Source organism: Lactuca serriola, chromosome 4, assembly GCF_051521515.1.
Source record: "Lactuca serriola cultivar US96UC23 chromosome 4, Lser_US96UC23_V15, whole genome shotgun sequence".
NCBI classification, from domain to species: domain Eukaryota; kingdom Viridiplantae; phylum Streptophyta; class Magnoliopsida; order Asterales; family Asteraceae; genus Lactuca; species Lactuca serriola.
Window position 1 is genome coordinate 18,935,503 of NC_136411.1, and position 20,049 is coordinate 18,955,551.

General features: G+C 39.3%; 1 protein-coding gene, 1 long non-coding RNA gene and 2 other non-coding genes across 4 annotated transcripts; 2 read left to right on the forward strand and 2 right to left on the reverse strand.

Moving 5' to 3' along the window:
* Positions 1-926: 926 nt before the first annotated feature.
* On the forward strand, positions 927-3,224 carry LOC145101127 (uncharacterized). Its single transcript, XM_079038291.1, has 4 exons — positions 927-1,197; positions 1,444-1,686; positions 1,767-1,800; positions 2,684-3,224. Exons 1-4 carry the CDS (start codon positions 1,143-1,145, stop codon positions 2,970-2,972), a joined length of 621 nt encoding a protein of 206 aa, XP_078894417.1. The 5' UTR covers positions 927-1,142; the 3' UTR covers positions 2,973-3,224.
* Positions 3,225-6,451: 3,227 nt separating this feature from the next.
* Positions 6,452-7,296, reverse strand: LOC145099969 (uncharacterized). The gene is made up of 2 exons (XR_013704734.1): positions 7,150-7,296; positions 6,452-7,072 (listed from the first exon to the last, which is right to left on the reverse strand). It is a non-coding gene; the product is annotated as an uncharacterized LOC145099969 (long non-coding RNA).
* Positions 7,297-9,803: 2,507 nt separating this feature from the next.
* Positions 9,804-9,875, forward strand: TRNAP-AGG (transfer RNA proline (anticodon AGG)). Its single transcript has one exon. It is a non-coding gene; the product is annotated as a tRNA-Pro (tRNA).
* A 793-nt stretch (positions 9,876-10,668) lies between these two features.
* TRNAN-GUU (transfer RNA asparagine (anticodon GUU)) lies at positions 10,669-10,742 on the reverse strand. Its single transcript has one exon. It is a non-coding gene; the product is annotated as a tRNA-Asn (tRNA).
* Between the last annotated feature and the right edge of the window lie 9,307 nt (positions 10,743-20,049).

Sequence of the window (20,049 nt, forward strand, 5' to 3'; positions counted from 1 at the left end):
TTTTTCCCTTTACGTCTTTGTGGTGGTGGTGTTGGTTGAGTTTCGGGAACCATGTCTTCTTCTTCCGCGTCATCCAATTCATCGACAAGTTGGTGGTGGTGTTGGGTTTGGGTTTGAGTTTGGGGTTGAGGTTGATTTGGCGATTGTTGATCCGGAAACACAACAAAGTTTGAAAACATTTGCGACGGAACATTTGGAACTTGCATCGGGTAATATTGGCCAGCATTTTGGTATTGGAATTGTAGTGACGATTAAATGGGAGAATCGAGTTGGGGGCGGTAAACTCCTTGCTGGGATGAATCGATAGCAAAAATGTTGCGAGGAGGGATGTTTATACTCGAACCATGACTTTTTTTCCGTCGATCGGAACTTGGGGTTTAATTGTCGGGATTCGTTTTTTTTTGTTGATATGAAGTAGAGAGTATAGAGAATATTTGATATGTTTAAAAGTTATGTGTATGTATTTACAGTAGTCGTAAAAGGATAAAAAAAATTAAATAAAAAGTAGCTGTTAACAGCCACAAAAAAAAAATAAAAAAAAATTACTTTTCTACCGTTACACAACGGTATTTTTTCAAAAAAAAAAAGTAAATGGTCAATCATAGCAGGAGAGAGAGAGAGAGAGAGCGGGAGAGGCTCCCCTCTCCGTTTCCCGCACCCACCTTACCCGCGCCGACGGTGCGGTGTTCCGCCGGGCGGGAAGGTTCCCGTGGCCTTTCCCTGCATCCGCTCCGTCCGGCCTAACTAGTCATAAGTTTCGATTGTGTCAAGAAGTTCAATGGATGATAAAGAAAAAGAAAAAAAATATATCAATGAAAAAATTATGTATTAAAGAAAAAATATTTTACCCTCTTAAAGCTATTTTCCCAAATAAAAAAGAATAGAGTACGACAAAATGTAGTATATTTATATAACTCGATTCCATTTCTCCTTCACCCCATAAAAAGTTGCCACCGAATAGCCTGCCACCCCACTCACACTCGCACTCGCCACCGTCATTCTCGTATTATTTGTCTACAAATCTTCGTTCACTGCATCTCTCTTTTATTTTTCTTCGCATTTTCAGATCAATTTCTAACACCTTTTCTAAATCATACACCTTCATCGCTAATTGCTTTACCAATTTGACTTCAAATTCACTCATGGCTGTTCTTGCTCTTCCTATGCTGATTCTCTTGGCCATGGCTGGCTATTCAAGTAACTTTTCTTCCATTTTAGATTTCTGTTTCAAATGGGTTTCTGTATTTTTACTTGGTTTACGTTTTTTGTTCTCAAAATCTTTCATTGCCATATTGCATATTCTTAATTGGTTTCCTGTATTTATGTTATGTATTTTTATTTGTTCTCAGATGGGTTTCTTTATTTTTGCTTGTTCTGAAATGGGTTTCTGTTAGATTTCATTTTTGAGGTTTAATTAAGTTGATGTTGTTGAAAAACGTACAGGGGCAGCTTATTGTGTATGCAACACTGGGTTAAGTGATTCAGTGCTTCAGAAGAACATAGATTATGCTTGTGCACAAGGAGCTGATTGTGGTCAGATCAGTCAAAATGGTCCTTGTTTTAACCCAAATACAGTGAAAGATCATTGTAATTTTGCTGTTAATAGTTATTTTCAGAAAAAAGGCCAAACTGCAGATAGCTGTAGCTTCTCAGGCACAGCCACCGTCACCTCATCCGCCCCATCTGGTAATTTACAAAACTACCCCTAGCCTCTTCAAATTCTATAACCTTTTTTTTTACCTTAATTACTTTCTTGATGGTTTCAGGTGCAACTTCTGCTTGTTTTTCGGGATCTGCAAGGTTTGTTTCTTAAAATCATTTTGTTACTAGATCGATCTTGTGTTTTTTCCTTTTGCATATTTTAATTGTTATATAAGTAGGATATTTCATATTTCTATATTTTTTTTAATATATTAAATCCAAAGTAATAGAGAGAATATGATACCTTTTGTATGGTGTTTAGAGTGTAGAAGATGATTCCAAGAAAGCACAAAGTTGGTTTTTTTTACTTTTCCTTTTTGAATCATGTATTTCCACATATTTGGTCCCATAATACGCGGTTTCCATGCACAACTTTATTATATATAAATTCGCTTGATAGGGTAACAAATTAAGTTTTAATTGCATAAATCGCTAAAAGTATTGTTTCCATGACTTTATACATAGATATGGATTTAGCCCTCAATCATTTTGTCGTTGCCTGAAAATAATGGGCTCGATATTAATTACACATTTAAGGACCATAGCAAGACATGTGGCATGTGATAAAAAAATGTACACAACCATGTTAATGTGCAATTGATTTTAAGATGGGTCCAACCCTTTAACTTTATGTAATTGGTACAATTTTGAATTGTCACATATCGTGACTCATGATATTAAAATATGACGTGGCCTTTGGTAGTTTTCCCCTCTTTTGACATGTTAGGTCACCATGTGCTTTTTCATTGTGATATGATTTTTGTTTATTATGCTTTTTCAAAACACAAAATACCGTGTGAACTTTTGTTGCTTGTTCGTTAAAGTGCCTCTAGTAATGATTATAATTTTGTGTCGACTTGATTTGCTATTAAATTTAATTCTTCCACCTCGGCATATAACTAAGCCAAAAGTTATGTTATAAAAGGTTGTAATTAAAATATGGTTTTGTGGTAAATTCAATTTTCATTCTTAATTTTTGTAGTTCTTCAACTCCGACAAACCCAACCATAGCGCCACCTGGAACTGGAACTGGAACCGGGACTGGAACTGGAATGGGTACTGGGAATGGAACAGGATCTGGGATGGGGACTGGGACTGGTACAAGTACAGGTACAGGTATGGGAACTACGAACCCAGCATTTGGCGGAATGGCTCCATCAGGAACAATCAACAATGACAACTCTGCTGCAATGACCATCCATCAAACCACAACATGGTTCGGTGTATCAACCCTTTTGATTATGGGTCTTGTATGGTCGAGGATAATCTAAGGTTGATATGAAATGTACCGATGATATTTCACCATGGTTGTTGCAAGCTTGAAACACCTACAGTTGTGTTCCATTGATTCCATAGGAGTAGATTCAACCTTTTGTGTATCTAAAAGACAACTACTTTCTCTTTGTAATTCATCAGCAGTTCCTATGTTTAAATGGTTAGTAGTTGTAGTTTGGATAACGTTCAACATTCCATTAGAAGGGTACAACGTTATTGTCATAATAATATGTTTGGTAATGTGCTAAGAGTATTGTATGATTTAAAAAAAAAAGCCTAAGCTATTTTGCTTACTAATTCATTTATAGATAAAATATATCTGATTTGATTATAGATAAAATATAGTTATTCACAAATGACCATTTTTAGTGCATTATGTTAATCAAACAATCCCTCTGTAAAATATAAGTAAATTAATGATTACCAAATCTGTGAATTTTATCACGGATTTACTATATTATACTTTTTTTTGACAAATAAGGCGATTAATGTTAGTTGCGAAATAATATATGTTCGCGAATTAGACGATTGTCTACATTACATGTATTTGCACACGTTATAACAATTTGATTATCACTTTCTTAATTCTTTCTATTGAAAAAATAATTTTTGAGTGTTGTTTTTCGTAAAATTGTTTGCTAGGCCATCCAAGGGATCAAGAAACGTGATTATATCCAAACGAAGAATGTCATTGTTTTATTTTTAATTTATTCCTTAGGCTAAGGGGAGTGGTAACACTCATGACACCTTGTCACGTCAGCTTTGTAACATCTAGATTTCCAAGTACATTATTTATTCATTTATTTTGGAGATTTTGGAGGGACTCGGCGAGTTGATGCATAGACTCGCCGAGTAGAGTCGCGAATTCCATCCGGGTTAATGACCGGACTCGGTGAGTCCGCGTTGTTTAATGAAACCCTAATCCCGGGGGGTTTGAGGCCTATTTAAAGGGGCTTATAGCCACCAATTGCGGCTACCAGACCCCTGAGTGAAACCCTAAGCGATCTAGAGCGTTTGTGAGGAAGGAGAGGTCATTTTTGATCCTTGTGTGGGTGTTTTTGCAAGAAGAACGTGACCAAGGCAAGAGGGAGTTGAAGAGGGCGCTATTATGTGGATTTTAGAGCCTAAGAACTTCATATTGAGGTATATATTCAATCATTCTTCAGTTTTGGGCGTTAATCCTTGAGAGTTGCAATTGGTCCCTTCTTGTGTTGAGGCTTTGGATTTGGATCCAAAGAGGTCCAGAGACCTTAACTCCCTGATCTTTATGGGGTGACATTGGGTAATATGAGCTTAGGGTGACATATTGAGGCCATTTCTTCAAATAGAGCCATTGGATCTTTGCATGGGCATCAAGATCCAGACTTTACGTGTTTATATTGCTTAAGGAGGCCAGATCTATGGGTTAGAGGAACGGATCTGACCTCAGGAGGTCATTTGAGCTTGAGTATGGCATAAACTCGCCCAGTCCCAAGAAACAGACTCGACGAGTAGGGCTAGGGTTTCCCATAGTTCACTCAGTGAGTAACTTGCCGAGTTGGGGGAATGACTCGGTGAGGAAGAGGGAAATAAAGGATTGGAGTTCAATGCGGAACTCGCCGAGTTCATAATGGGACTCGGCGAGTTGAGTCGGGGTGGCCCCGCGATTCATGCTAGGTGTAACCCGTCGAGCAGGGGAAAGACTCGACGTGTCATGCGAGACTGGAGGGATAGTGGACACGCGTAGACTCGCCGAGTCACCCAAGTGCACTCGGCGAGTCGGGTCAAAGTTTGACCGTTGACTTTGAGGGTTTGGTCAACAATGGGGTCTTTGTGTCAAGAGAGGGGTAAAATGGTCTTTTACCCTTCTGAGGACGCCAAGAGAAGGTTGAGTCTAGTCTCAAGAGTTATATTTATGAGAGTATTTACTTTATGTGTTTGGGCGGAGGCTAGACCATATTTCTACCGAGTCAGAGATTTACCGAGACATCTGAGGTGAGTCTTCTCACTATACATTACCTAGAGTGGTAACAGAGTTATGTGCTAGTGTATTGTATGCTATTTATGTGTTATTCTGATATGTGATATGCATGATTCAGAGTTTTCAGAGTTAGGACCAGTGGGTCCATAGAGTTATGGCTAGAGGGCCCACAAAGAGAGTTGGGAATGGAATGTCCCACTGAGACACACTGACCAGAGGGTCAGCAGAGTTATAGCCCTGAGTGGCTAATGTATGTTAGAGTGGTATTTTGGGGAACTCACTAAGCTTCGTGCTTACAATGTTTTGTGTTATGTGTTTCAGGTACTAGTAAGGAGCGCAGGAAGGTGCCGACATGATTCGTACACACACACATGGAGTTCTATGTATTTCGATCTTAGGAAATGTTTTGTGGAACAGAGATATGATACAATGAGATTTTATTAATAATTGTGAATGAACAATGTGTTTTGAAAATGTGAAAATTTGCTTTAATTTTTACGGTGTTACAAGTTTTTTGATTGCCACCTCATTTTGGTCCATTTAACATCTAATTTTAGCATTTGGTAGGGAGTGCTAACACTCATAGCACTCCATTTTTTTATTTTCTTTTTCGTTTTCTTATTTAATTTAATTACTTTATTTTAAGGAAAAATTTCATTTATATCCTTCTAAATTTTATATATTACGTCAGTATCCTTATAATTTTTAGAATTACGTATATGTCATTCTAAAAATATATTAGTTACATATATATCCAAATTCATTTTTTAATTAAAATTAACCTAATATAATATTAAAAAACTTATCTAAATTCAAAATTATATAAGATGTTACTAAAATACCCTTCCCAAATGAAGCTTTAAATTTATATTTGAATTAGTTATGTTGACATATATGACCAAAAAATTATATATGATGTTTCTAAGGCATCCAGGTTTATATGATTAACATCATATAGCAACGTCTAAATATGCATCCAGTAATTGATTATTTTAGAAACTTTCGAACAGATCCAAACTTGTTCCTCTTTTTTCATCCTTTGTGTATCATGCATTTCTTTCTTGAGGGTAAAATTGTTCAAATCACCCAAACTCCCAAAATCCACTTGAAGCATCCAACAATAGGGCCTTAAATTTGTCCTAATGTCACCAATGAAATTCATACTCCAAAAAGTGCATTTAGAGTCTCAATACAATAGTATAACATTTGTGAAGATTGAAGAGATAAAACAGTTGCACTGAGCAACAAGGGCAAAATAGTCAATATTTTATAATATTTTAGAATCACTTCAATTAATTGTACCATGTGGTTATGACTGAATAGGGGCACAACCACCACGAGCACTTAGCTAGTTATTCCTAGAAGATGATCTACCCTAAGTTGTAGAAGTATGAGCTTGACTATATTGTTTTCTGATCTTAAAATCATCACCAACAAGCAGCTAAAGAAATAAAACCATACAATCAGAGACCAAAATCCAAAAGCCAAGAAGAGAAAACCCAAAAGCGTAAAATATTCCAAAACACAAAATTTTTTCCCACTCGTAACCTTGAGAGCAGAAAGCATCAGAACAGCAAAAAACGGGTGCAATGAGGTTGAAATCTTCGAGCAACTTGCATGCACTCCAATTTATGAGAACAAAGGAATGCAAATTTACATACTTGTATTAAGCCAATATACCCTTATATTAAAGCAAAGCAGACCAAGCAACTAAATATGGTTTAGGACTTTTGTCGAGCAACTTGCGTGCACTCCAAAAAAAAACCCAACTCTTTGAATACAAATTAACTAAATGATTCCTATGTTTTGGATCATTCTCCAATCCGATTTTGATCAGGTAGGTCTCATAACATGAGTTAATCGGAAGAATTTAAGCAAAAAAAAAAAATCATTCAAGAGAACAATCCATTGTAGTAACAATTGCAGATGTGAGATACAAACAAGTGACAATAGGCATCTGTTTGTACCAATCCTCTTTAACCCTGATTTCTTCAAGAAAAAATAAACCAATTAACCAAATTTCAACAGCTTCAAATCTCAAAAATCAGCAATCTGGTGTAGATAAGAACTTGAAGCAATCTGGATTTATAAATTGCAACGGGCGTAATGTCGATTTTTGTGATTGCGTCTATAATTCTACAAGATAGGAGAATGTTATCAAGAAGAAAAGCATATGTGGATCGGAGTGAAAGTGATGAACAGATTTGACGGACCAATCACATTCGTTTTGCACCTTCTCTCTCTTCTTGCCAGCACAGCGACGAGTAGCGAGAGCACTAGGGGGCGGTGTTCTCTTTGTGTTAGCGAGCGTAGCGACCCGGTAGCGAGCCCCCACTCCGTTCAGCCTAATTGTCGGTTCAAATTATGTGGACTTCTATTATGGTAAACTATTTCGCCTAAGATAGTAAGATAGTAAGATATTTAAGGGGTTGGCTAAAAAGACACCATAATTTTCCATTTAGACATTCTATTTGATTTTTAAGGTTTTTTTATTGGTTGAATTTGCATTGTTTTTTGAAAAGGTAAATTGTGAATAGTTTATTATAGGTTGACTTTTAATAAAAATGTTTATAAGGTGTCTAAGGGGTGTCAATTTAGCAACACCCTTTAAGGCGCTAAGGAAGACAAAAAAAAAGACTATATTAATTAATGCATGTAAAGACGCTTTAGCAGTAGAGGTAAAAAAATGACACGACATACTAATATTAAGAAAGAAATAAAAGTCACGGGAAAATAGATTTCTAGTGCCGTTATAGACACTTATATATGAACTTATCAAAGAGAAGAATCATCTAGAAAATGTTATTAGAATTAGGTTATGTTTTATTTGTGGTGATCAGACTGAAGAGCATTGTGTCTCTTGCAATCTACGGAATTGAGGAAATAAATATAGTTATTTTATAGTCGTTAATCAATGTAGCATTTACTTTAATACTTAGATGAGATGACTTTCAATTAAAAAAACAATGTATATGCATTATAATCATCACAAAATGTCCTGAAAACCTAGTCACTTGTAATAATCCCAACATGTATTTATATCATTTTTTTTTTCATTTTCAACTTTTTATAGCTACTTGAAGCCTCTAACCGAAAACAAACAGAGACCCGTAATCACACTCATCATGATGTTGGAGTAGACTGTTGACAAACTTAGTATTCAAAGCCACGTGAGTAGGCTCTTGTCCAATCTTTTCTTAATAATCCATGAACTTAAAGAAGTCGTTGAAATAAGCTTTAAAATGTTGTAATTCTTAATCATCACGGTGGTGGCCTGGTGTTAGAAAGGCTTGGGAAGTCACTAACCAAAAGGGAATATATAATTGATTTCAATCCCATCTTGGCTTTAATTAGGGGTGACCACTGGCCTTCCAAATGGATGCTTTAAATGGTTTGTGTGTGTTATCGGGTGGACAAAGGGCTAGGAGGTTACCTTATTAGGTCATCGGTAATGGCTCACGTGGGGTCCTCTATTATCGAAAAAAAATGTTGTAGTTCTTCCTTGATTTTCTCATTTCAATCTTTTGAAACTAGGGTATCATAAATATTCAAATTCTAAGTCACACGCTCGTACGAGTGTGCATCATTTGCAACCATGTTAGCTTGCGCTTGTGAGCTTGTTCATACTTCTTGTTGATTAGAGTTCACATAAAACTACTTCTACTTTAATGGGGGTAAAGGTAATGTATGCTTATCAAAATACGAAATAATGTAAAAGGTTAAACCCTACTGGCAAGTATGTTCTTTGAACATTTATGATGGTTAAATATACTAAAAAATAAAATATTATTGATTACTTATCTGCAACACAAGCATGTCTTTCAACTGATAATCCATAATATATTTACTAAGAAGAAAATATGGACGAATGCGATGAAGTTGACCTTTTGTCTTACATTCACAAGTTGCGGGTTAAATTTCATTAAGTCTCGATGTGATTTTGTTAAATACGTGAAAAGCGGTTAGAACCAGATATACAAGGAGAATATAAATCTACAATATAACTCCAATCCATCAAATTAGAAAATATGATTTATATAAGGTGTTTCATGTTAAAAAAACTACTTAAGTCTAAATTTCATAATAATTAGAGTGGCATATCTAATAAATGAAACATGGACGTACTACCTTGAGATTTTGTAAAGTTAGATGTTAAATGAGAGTGTCCCCATTATATCCAGAACGTATTAGGCGTAAGATGAAACCCGGTTTATTTATTTTTATTATGGTACTAACTGATATTTAAAGATGATATTTGAGCTAAATCTTAAAAAAAAAAAAAAAAAAAAAAAAAAAGGGTACTTGAGGTAATTTTTTATATAGACAATCATATAATTTATCTGTTATCCTCTCTAATAAATGAAGGTTTTTTTTGCCACTTGTCACACTCACATTCATTTTGCCACATGTCATTTTGTAGTTATTTTAAATTAATTTTTATTCCACATGTAATTTTATAGTTTTCTTATTTTATTAATTTCATATGGTATTTAAATTTAATAATAAATGCATATCAATTCTATTAATAGACTTTCCTTATAATTTTATATTTCTTATAAATTCAAAATTTTCAAATGTTTATATATATATATATATATATATATATATATATATATATATATATATATATATATATATATATATATATATATATAATTGTTTTAAATACACCCATGTAATACATGGGTCTCACACCTAGTTACATATTTCATAAAACATATTTCATAAAATATTTCATAAAATCTATCTTGATAGATTTTAGTTACATATTACAGATGTCGTTAAACGTAAATACATTTGTTCATATAAAACAACTATAGCATAGTTTATGAGTTAACAAAGAGTTTTAAGAGTCTAAATCATAAATGGGCATTTGGTCTAGTGGTATGATTCTCGCTTAGGGTGCGAGAGGTCCCGAGTTCAATTCTCGGAATGCCCCTATCCTTCCCTTTTTTTATTTTTCTTTTACGTTTAAGAATGTTTACCCCTGGATAAACATGAGAGCTAATGCGTGGTTTATCTAAAAGAAAGAAAAATGCGTGGTTCCAGAACTGATTTTGACTTTTACAAGATGAAGATTGTTAGTTTGTTATGTGATTATAGAAGTACAAGTATATAATTGATATTTTTTTTGAAAATATATAAAAAAAAGTATAATAAATCTAGATAATCTAATAAAAAAATGAACAAATGCAGTGATCTTTAACCTGCTTTATGTTTGTTAGTATTTAAGTTTTTTTTCTTTTTATATAGAGTATGTGATGTTCTGGAACCGATTTTGATTAGTAAAAGGTTTATTAAATATAAGATGATAGAAATATATAGATGTGTCTGATTGAGGTCATAAACAACCTTAATTAAAATAGACAACACATATAACATTTTTATTGAGTTACTTAAATTTGAACTTGATACATACGTCAACGATTTCATGTGAGCTTAAAATTATAATGCGTTAAGTTTGAGTTTGCCAACTGAAAAATTGGACGACATAACTACATAGTAGTTAGTTAGGTTATTTATGAATATGAAAAATAAATTTGATTAAATATGAAATAATGTAATAATAATAACAACAATAAATAAATGAATAATAAGTGGTTGGTAAATCACGTGTTATGCAAGACAGATCAGCATCTTTAGGAAATGTAAATAAACTCCTATAACAGTATAACACCCAACACCTTTACACTAAAAGAAACAAAAAACTAAAACGACAATAATAAAAATGTCGCTAGAAGGAGGGCTTGAACCTCCGACCTTGTGGTTAACAGCCACACGCTCTAACCAACTGAGCTATTCCAGCTTTTTGTTGTAATTTGTTTATTAATAACTAAATCGGTGACGCGTATTCAAGAAACATCGTTGACAACATCCTCATCCTTCGCCCTTGTCCCTATTTGGGAAGATAAATTATTCAATAATTTTTTTGAATAAAAAAATAGAACGACTTTTGTGATATTATACATTTTAGTTTCCGTTGAATTGAGTCCCTAAGTTTCATAAATGGTCCCTGCGGTATATCCTCAAATATGAAATTTAGTCCTTAAGTTTCAAAAACCTCAAGATGATCCTTGTTATTTCAAAACTTTTAATATTTAATCTTTATGGTTCACTCTATCTATTTTCTACCTGTCAAGTGAAGAACATTTTTGTCATTTCATTACCCTGAAAACTATTTATGAAGTTTTCTCTTATTTTTTTTAAATAAAATAAAATTTGATATCCAAGGGATCCCACCCCCTCTCTCTCTCTCTCTCTCTCTCTCTCTCTCTCTCTCTCTCTCTCTCTCTCTCTCTCTCTCTCTCTCTCTCCAATATGCAATTGGAAGCCCCCATCAAGACAACCATTGGAGAACCAAAATCAACCGTCATATAAGCCTCCTCAATCCCACCAAAACCCTCCCTTCTCCCTCAATTCTCTTTATCCTACTAGTGTAGAATTATAAAAAAAAAAAAGCCAACTACTCCGATGACCTCCATTGCTCAACAACAATCGCCACCATGTTCGATTCTATTTTAACAAAACCCAGACATCAGAGTTGAAGAGAGGGAACTACGTATCATAAAAATTATGTAACAATCCAAAAACCAAGATCAAATTTTCCATTTTAAATAAACACAAAAGTTACAATCGTCGCATTGTTCCAAAATTATTCATTAATAATAATGTCAAATTATCAGAGTAAAATGTCAAATTACGGAAAACTAGTGAGGAGTGAATGTTGCGCCATTAAGTCGGGCCCTTCCCCTTAGTACCGAAAGTACCTGAAACCACAAACGCAAATTGTAAGCAAAAGTTTAGTGAGTTTTCCAATCATATCACATACTAAGAAGTAAACATGTAAGTGTCATGGGCCACCCCCATGGTCTTTACTCTAAGTATATGGAATGGAGTTAGATTTCAGAACCCCAAGAGGGATAGAACGGTATAGGCGGGAGAGATTCCCAGTGAGGATAATTCGTGATGATGTATGATAGTTTGAGCGGTCCGAATAGACTGAAGGCCGGAAGGCGTATCAGTTAGACCGAAGGCCGGAAGGCATACCAGTCAGGCTGAAGGCCCTGGAGGGTAGTTCAGCCATACTGAAAGTTCTGAGAGTGGTTCAGGGTGGCTGCAGGCCTGGAAGGGCGGTTCAGTCATGCTGAAACTCTGAATGTGTTGTTAGATCTATATGAGGAGATATATTAAGTATGCAACAATGCTATAGAAATCAGTAGTTCTGGCCCCGGGTATGGATCAGGTTAGTAGAAGGAAGTACATGGACTCGAGAGTCCTTGCGAGCAGATTCAGAGCATATGTGATGCATAAAATAGCGATTACTCTACAAGGGATAGTGTAGAGTGGAGTGTGAGCACCGTGACACTTGTCTGAAGTGGCAAGGTTGGCCAGTAGATTTCCTTGGATAAGGAAAAAAGGAAAGGTATGTAACTACGGGAGGGAGTGTTGGATCACGGAAGTGAAAGCACTAGTGAGAATGGATGATTGAGAGTATTTCAATTATGGTTGTTGAGCACTGGGATTGTACCAGTGGTATGGAAACACATCCGGGTTAGGTGTCTGTTGAGGTTGCGGAAGGATTCCTGGTAATGTAGAACCAGAGGAGTTCAGAAGAGATGTAAGGATAGAATCTTGGATTCTCAGGGTGGTTGTGATCAGGAGCTTATGTATGTAGTGGTAATTCATCCTGGGGGATGTCTGAGGGTGTTTTCAGTGTGTCGAGTTTTCCCAACCCGAGGATGCTGGAGCAAGTTCAGCATGTGTATGTGATTGCGGGAGAGAACTCATGGGAATTGCTCAGTAGCTGAAGGAAGTGCCATCCTGTCAGCTCGGAAAGAAACAAGTTGGATTCGGAAAGGAAAGTGGGATAAGTCCCAGAAGTGAATTCGCTAAAGGATATACCAGTCGAGGAAAGGGGGTAGCAGCCTGGTACCGGGTCAGGACCCGGTGGTCCAGGGTAATGTCTAGCTTCGTAAGGGTCAAGTGATTGTTGTGTTTTGGAGTGATGAAAGTATCATCGGGTGATCATTGGTTAATAACGGTTGTTATCAGAGATAGAAGTCGGTGGCTGGCTTGAATCAGTTGTCGTAACTCTGGGAGAGGAGAGTTGGACTTTATAGAGGTTTAATAGTAGTTTTCGGAGGAATCTGGGTCGGTCGATACCAGGAGGTGCATTGTGGGAGTAATTTCTGGTATTGAGTGCTGCAGCAGGCTTCGATGACGAAGCCTAATTTAAGTGGGGGAGAATTGTAACATCCCAAGTTCAGAAGTGCAAGTTCAGGGTTCAAAGTGTAAATAAGGATGGTCAACTCGGTGAGTCCATGGGTAGACTCGGCGATGTGAGTCGCGATTCTGGTCGCGTGTTAAGTGGCCAACTCGGCGAGTCGGTGCTGAAGAGAGAAAAACCCTAATCTTCGGGATTTCACCCTATTTAAAGGACTTAATGTCCTCTCCTCAGTCCCCTTAGCCCCCTTTGAAGTCCAGAAAACCCTAGATCCGTTGGTGAGAGCATTGGAGAGCAAATTGGAGCTTTGAGAGGTGATTGGTGAAGAGATTTTGAAGGTTAAGAGGATTGGAGCAAGGGGGCTTTGCAAAGATTGGGATTATTCTTCAGTTTGAGTTTTCTATTGAAGTAATAGTTCGTTGCTTGAGCTTTTATGCATCTAGATCTATCATTTGTGGAAGTTTTGGGAGCTTATCTATTGTTATGTTGGATTTGGAGGTTGGATCTGAGGTTGCTACCTCATATATGGGATTGAGATAATCCAGAAGTGCATAAAGTCCCTGTCCTTGAGTTGTTGGTGAAGCCTTCTTGTCCCAAACCCTAGTCTAGAGTGTGTATGGCTTAGATCTCTTTGGATTCACGTAAAGTTTGCCACTTTACGTGATGGATGGCTTGTAGAAGAGTAGATCTATGGATTAGAGCCCCTGCATGGCTTGGAAAGCCTCTGTATGGATTGAGAATTTGTGGTACTCGGCGAGTCACATGGGTGTACTCGGCGAGTTGCATGAAGATAGGCAGAAACTCGACGAGTTGGAAGAACAACTCGGTGAGCTTGTTGAAGATAGCCTCGGACTCGGCGAGTCTGTTCTTAGACTCGGCGAGTCTGGTCGAGGAGTCCTAACCTTTTCTGGTTGAGCTGTGAACCGGTGAGTCAAGGGATGACTATGTGAGTCGAGTGTGGAAGAACTCAGAGTTGTTGGACTCGGCAAGTCTTGGGGAGACTCGGCGAGTTGAGTCGATATATGGGAGTTTTCAGATCATGGGGGCTCGACGAGTCAGCGTGTTGACTCGGCGAGTAGAGTCAGTCAGGAAGGTTGACTTTGACTGAGGACTTTGACTTTGACCAAGGGATGACCAGTTTGACTTCCAGGGGTATTTTGGTAATTATTGGTAGTTATTGGTTTGGTTATTTGGTAATGATCAGTGGTCTTAATCCTTCAAAAACGACAGTTGCAGGTGAGTTATCTTCACTATACTGATAGGGTCTAAGGCACCAAGGTCGGCCCCTTTACCGGATGGAAAGTCGGGTAGTTGTTTGATACTTATTTGCGGAGTTATGTTACGATATGAGCATGAGATATACATGTGACTGGAAGGTCTTATGTGCTATAGATAAGTTATATATGATATGTGATCCGTATGAGTCGAGATGCAACATGAGTATGAGTTATATGTGTGACCGGAAGGCCTTATGTACTATGAATAGTATGCGATATATGTTGGTAGATGATATGTGAGCTGTATATGTTATGTATGAACAGTATGTTATGGACGAAGGTCTTATGTGCTATGGAGAGTATGAGATATATGCTGTTAGGTGTTATGAGAGTTGTATGTGTTATGTTACGATATGAGCAACATGTACGGACCGGATGGTCATCATGTTATATGCGGTTATATGATATGTATGTGCTATGTGTGTCATGTATGATAAGGACCGGAAGGTTAAAATGATATTTATGTATGTGCTATGTATGTTATGTATGGTAAGGACCGGAAGGTTAATATGATATGGACCGGAAGGTCAACAGAGTATGGACCGGATGGTCAACAGAGATATGGGATGGAAATCCCCTGAGACATTCGGATCGGAAGATCCCGTGGAGTTATGGCCTGGAAGGGCGTATGTGCTGTATGTAGTATTTTGGGGGTAACTCACTAAGCTTCCGAGCTTACAGTTTTCAGTGTATTGTTTCAGGTACCTCAAGAGATCGTGGCAAGGCAAAGGCGTGATCGTACCGCTCCTCCTATTTATTTTTATGAAATGGTTCTGGGAATACTCTGATAATAAATGTATTGAAAACCTTTTTGTCATGATTTAATGAATATGAATTGTTTTTGAAAAGTTTAAATTTCTTGTGAATTTTCACGGTGTTACAAGTTGGCATCAGAGCCTTGGTTTGAGTGAATTGGAGGAACATTCGTGTGAATCCAGTCTCAAATCAAGGAGAATTTTCAAAAGAGAATTTAAAATGGTTTTCAAAAATGAGTAAAGGAGGACGCGGAGGTACGATCATCTGGAGCCAGTAAGTAGCCCCAAAATATCATACAAGTTATTTGTTTATGAGATATGATAGAACAACATGCTAGTACTAGGCTAGGGATCTTCAGGGATTGCATGATAGAGTTGCCTGATTTATGATGCCTGCTAGCCTAGGATTCCTTTCTGTATGAGATTTCCAGTGTTCCTCTAGGGGTGAGGGTTGAATGGTTGTCATGTATGTTCATCATTAGGGTGTTGTGGTGATACTTGATATAAATATGGGTAGGTGTGGAAGGTAGTATGGGCCCGTACTACTGAAAGCACAGGACCAATACGCGTACCAAGGAAGTCACAACCCCTAGGGTTTGGTTGGGAGTTGGTTCCCGGGGTACTGGGAGAGCATCTGATATCTTGTGATATCATTTCAGTATGGTGGTTATGAGGCATAATGGGAGCGGATCCGGATCAGGATCGAGAGCAGGAGAGGGCGGTCAGGGAGGGTCAGCGCCGCCCGAGATCATTGGTCCAATGAGTTCAGATGAGTTGGATGCCAGGATTCGGGAAATCCTGCATGATGAGGTTGCTGCGATGTTCCGGGCTGAGTTACCGGAACTGTTTGGGTCAATCAAGACTGATATGGTTGAGTATTTTGATGAGTGTTATGCAGCTCTCGCAGAGGCAGCGGTCGCGGCAGCCGCAACGGCTGTGGCAGCGACAGATGGAGGAACCGATCGAGGTTTTCAGTATCGGGACTTCGACAATACGAAGCCTCCTACTTTTGATGGAGTTCAGGATCCGATCATTGCTATGAGATGTTTGTCGGATGTGGAGGATTGTTTCTTCACGTGTTCATGTCCTGCAAAGCAGAGGGTGCGGTGTGCTCTGAACCTATTGAGGCTCGGGACGAAGGATTGGTGGAGGTTGACCACGGGAGCGTATTCAGCGGCGCAACGGACTGCTGTTTCTTGGGAGTAGTTTCGGAAGATGTCCTGTGCCCATTATATTCCACGGGTTGAGAGGGAGAGGTTGGCTCAGGAGTTCTTGGAACTGGGACAGGATTCGGAGTCGGTGACGGAGATCACCAGGATGTTCACTAAGAGGGCGATGTTTTGCCATGAGTTTGTTTCGGATCAGAGTCAGATGCTCCGATATCTGAGTATGCTTAAAAGGGATATCAGGCAGTTTGTGTCTACGCAGAGGTGCGAGACCTTACTGGAGATTGAGTTACAGTTGAGAGAGTAGAGGCAGGCCCCGGTGCAGTCGCAGCCGGCGCCGAAACGGTCCAAGACCGTTGATTCCAGGTTGGACAGTCAGAGCGGCCATACTTGTGGGAAGTGCGGGAAGGTTCATACCGGAGTTTGTAGGTCAGGTGGTGCATGCCGCAAGTGCGGGAGAGTGGGGAATTAGGCAAGGGATTGTCGTCAGTCAACCCCGGTTCAGGATATGAAGATTTGTTATCAGTGCCATCAGGTTGGTCACATGAGGGCCAACTGTAACACTCTAAAAATTTCAATCAATTTAAACTTTTAAAAAACAACCCAGTTTCATAAAGTTATTACAAAAAGGTTTTCATTACAATTATTATCAGAGTCTTCCCAGAACCACATCATAAAACATAATCATGAGGAGCGGTACGATCACGCATTTGCCTTGCCACGGTCTCCTGAAGAACCTGAAAAACATTAAACCACAACTGTAAGCCCGAAAGCTTAGTAAGATACCCCCAAAATACCAACCACATATACCATACACGCACAACATGCCATATCATAACAAAACACCGAACGGCCATGCACTTCAGGTCTACTGTGTGACTGGTCCGCCGTACCGGGCCTTCAGTCCACCTGGTCCACCCTCCGAGTCTAGCCATATGCATCGATTCTACAATGTGATTGGTCCGCCCGCACCGGGCTTTCAATCCACCAGGTCCACTCTCTGAGTCTACAGTATGACTGTTCCTCCCGCACTGGGCCTTCAGTCGGCCTGGTCCACTCTCCGAGCCTTGGCACATCTGGCCCGCCCTCTTGGGGCCTACAGTCTATCCAAACCGCTCGTTGGGCCTTCGGGATAACCGGTCCGCTCTGGGTATGTTGGCCTACAGCACAAAGCAGGACTCGCCTCAACCCAACCCCAGTCCAACAACCATGTGCACAGAAACATTCAATTATATAACAATTCACATCCAATCAAACCGATCTAGCAGATCACATAACGTAACATCATCCTAACCAGGATACCGACCTAACCGGTCACTAGCATAGCATCATCCTATATACCAGGATACCAACCTTAACCAGGTCTCTAACATATACCATCCTAACCAGGATGCAAACATAGCAAAGCAATGACATAACAACGATGACCGTATTACAATCCGATAAAGGGCCGACCTTGGTGCCGTAGACCCTGTCGATATAGTGAGGATAACTCACCTCGCAACTGCCGACTGAAAAGATAAAACCGAGCTGCTCCGACCACTGACACGATCTCCACCACTAGCCAACACCAATATTGAACTCAAAACAAATGCCAACAATTACCAAAATGCCCCTGGAAGTCAACTGGTCAACCTTGGTCAAAGTCAAAGTCAAAGTCAACCTCCTGATTGCTTTACTCGCCGAGTCAACCCGATGACTCGTCGAGTCCCCATGCTCAGAACTTCCCCAATCCGCGACTCAACTCGCCGAGTCACCCCGAGACTCGCCGAGTCCCACAACTCTGAGTCCCCTCGCACTCAACTCACCGAGTCCTCCCTTGACTCACCGATTCACGGCTCAACCAGAAGAAGGTTGGGACCTCATGACCAGACTCGCTGAGTCCAAGGCTATCTTCAACCAACTCGCCGAGTTGTTCTTCCAACTCGTCGAGTTCCTGCCCATCTTCAAGCAACTCGCCGAGTACACCCTTGTGACTCGCTGAGTACCCTTAGATCTTAATCCATACAGAAGTTTTCCAGGCCATGCAGATGATCCAAACTATAGATCTACCCTTCTACAACCCATCTATCACGTGAAGTGGCAAATTTTACGTGAATCCAAAGAGATCTAAGGATATAACACTCTAGGGTTAGGGTTTGGGACAAGATGGCTTCACCAACCACTCAAGAACAGGGACTTTAATGCACTCTAGACCTTCTCCATTCCAGATCTGAGGTAGCAACCTCAGATCTAACCTCCAAACTCAAAATATCACAAGCTATTTTTTCCAAATACTCCAAAATGATGAATCTAGATGAATAACAGCCCAAGAAACGAAATAATACCTCAAAAGAAAGCTCCAATAGAAGAGAAATCTGAATCCTTGCAAAGCCCCTTGCTCCAAGCCTCTTAACTCTCCAAGATCTCTTCCAAAATCTCTTCTCCAAGGTTCAAATGCTCTCAAATCACTCACAAACGCACATTAGGGTTTTCTAGACTTCAAGAGAGGGTAAAGAGGCTGGGGAGAGGGTATAATGTCCTTTGTATGGGGCTCATCCTCCGAAATTAGGGTTTGCTCCACACAGCACCAACTCGCCGAGTCCAGCCGTCGACTCGCCGAGTTGGCCACTTAACACGCGACCAGAATCGCGACCCTACTCGCCGAGTCCACCCATGGACTCGCCGAGTTTCCCATTCACATTTTCACTTTGAACCCTGAACTTGCACTCCTGAACTCGGGATGTTACACCAACTGTCCACAGCTTCTTTTTAGGCCAGTGTAGGTTCCAGCACCGGCCACTTTGAGAACTACTGGCGGGGGCCAGGGTGGAGCACAGCCTCCAAGGGCTCAGGGTCGAGCTTTTCATCTTACTGTCGAGGAGGTCAGGGTAGAGCCAGATGCAACGGCGGGTATGTTTCCATCTTGTTATCTTGTTATCTTGTGGTTATTACAGAGTATTGTATATCTGCTAGTCGTGGAATTGATGATGTCAGGATGTGATGTTTGGACCTGATCGGTGGATTGGGAGGTTGTTAGAACCACAGTGACAGGATAACTAGTGGAAACTAGTTCCAGAGAAAGATTTCGTCCAGAAGTCGTGGGAGCGACTAAGTGAGGAGTCATTGGACTCCACAGTTGAGTTGGAACTCGGTGTTGCAGATAACCGACGAATGATTGGAGACCAGGAAGGTCTTGAGATATTTTGGGAAGCAGTCATATAGGCAGTTCAATGTTCCATGCAGTTAAGTGTTTCAGGCAGTTTAGTGATTCATGCAGCTCAGTGTTTCAGACAGTTTAGTGTCGTAGACAGTGCAATGTTTCAGATAGATTCAGTGTTATGGACAGTATGAGTATCGGAATGCAAGTGCTGACGACATGGTTGGTTGATTTGGAAATGGCAAGTCCCTCTTAGCAAGATCAGTTGAGTCATCTGCCAAGTATAAGTGATCTGCAACGATAATTAGGCAGGTAACCTTTCTTTCATGATGGAAGACTTGAGTTATTGGAAGTCGAGTAGTCAGATGAGAGATAAGCAAGCTGGTTCCAGCAGCATCGATTCAGTATGGGTGGCAGAGTGGATAGAACAATTATAGATAGTCAGAGTATCTTCAAAAGTCGCTGGAAGCGACTAGGAGATTACGATGGGGTGTAGTGATCAGTGGGAGTCCGGTAACCCAGATATCGGCAGATTAGTTGGACCAGGGTGGT

Coding starts and splice junctions, on each gene's coding strand:
- LOC145101127 (XM_079038291.1), top strand. CDS start 1,143: ATGGCTGTTCTTGCTCTTCCTATGCTGATTCTCTTGGCCATGGCTGGC. Junction 1,198..1,443: donor GGCCATGGCTGGCTATTCAA/GTAACTTTTCTT, acceptor AAAAACGTACAG/GGGCAGCTTATTGTGTATGC. Junction 1,687..1,766: donor CACCTCATCCGCCCCATCTG/GTAATTTACAAA, acceptor TGATGGTTTCAG/GTGCAACTTCTGCTTGTTTT.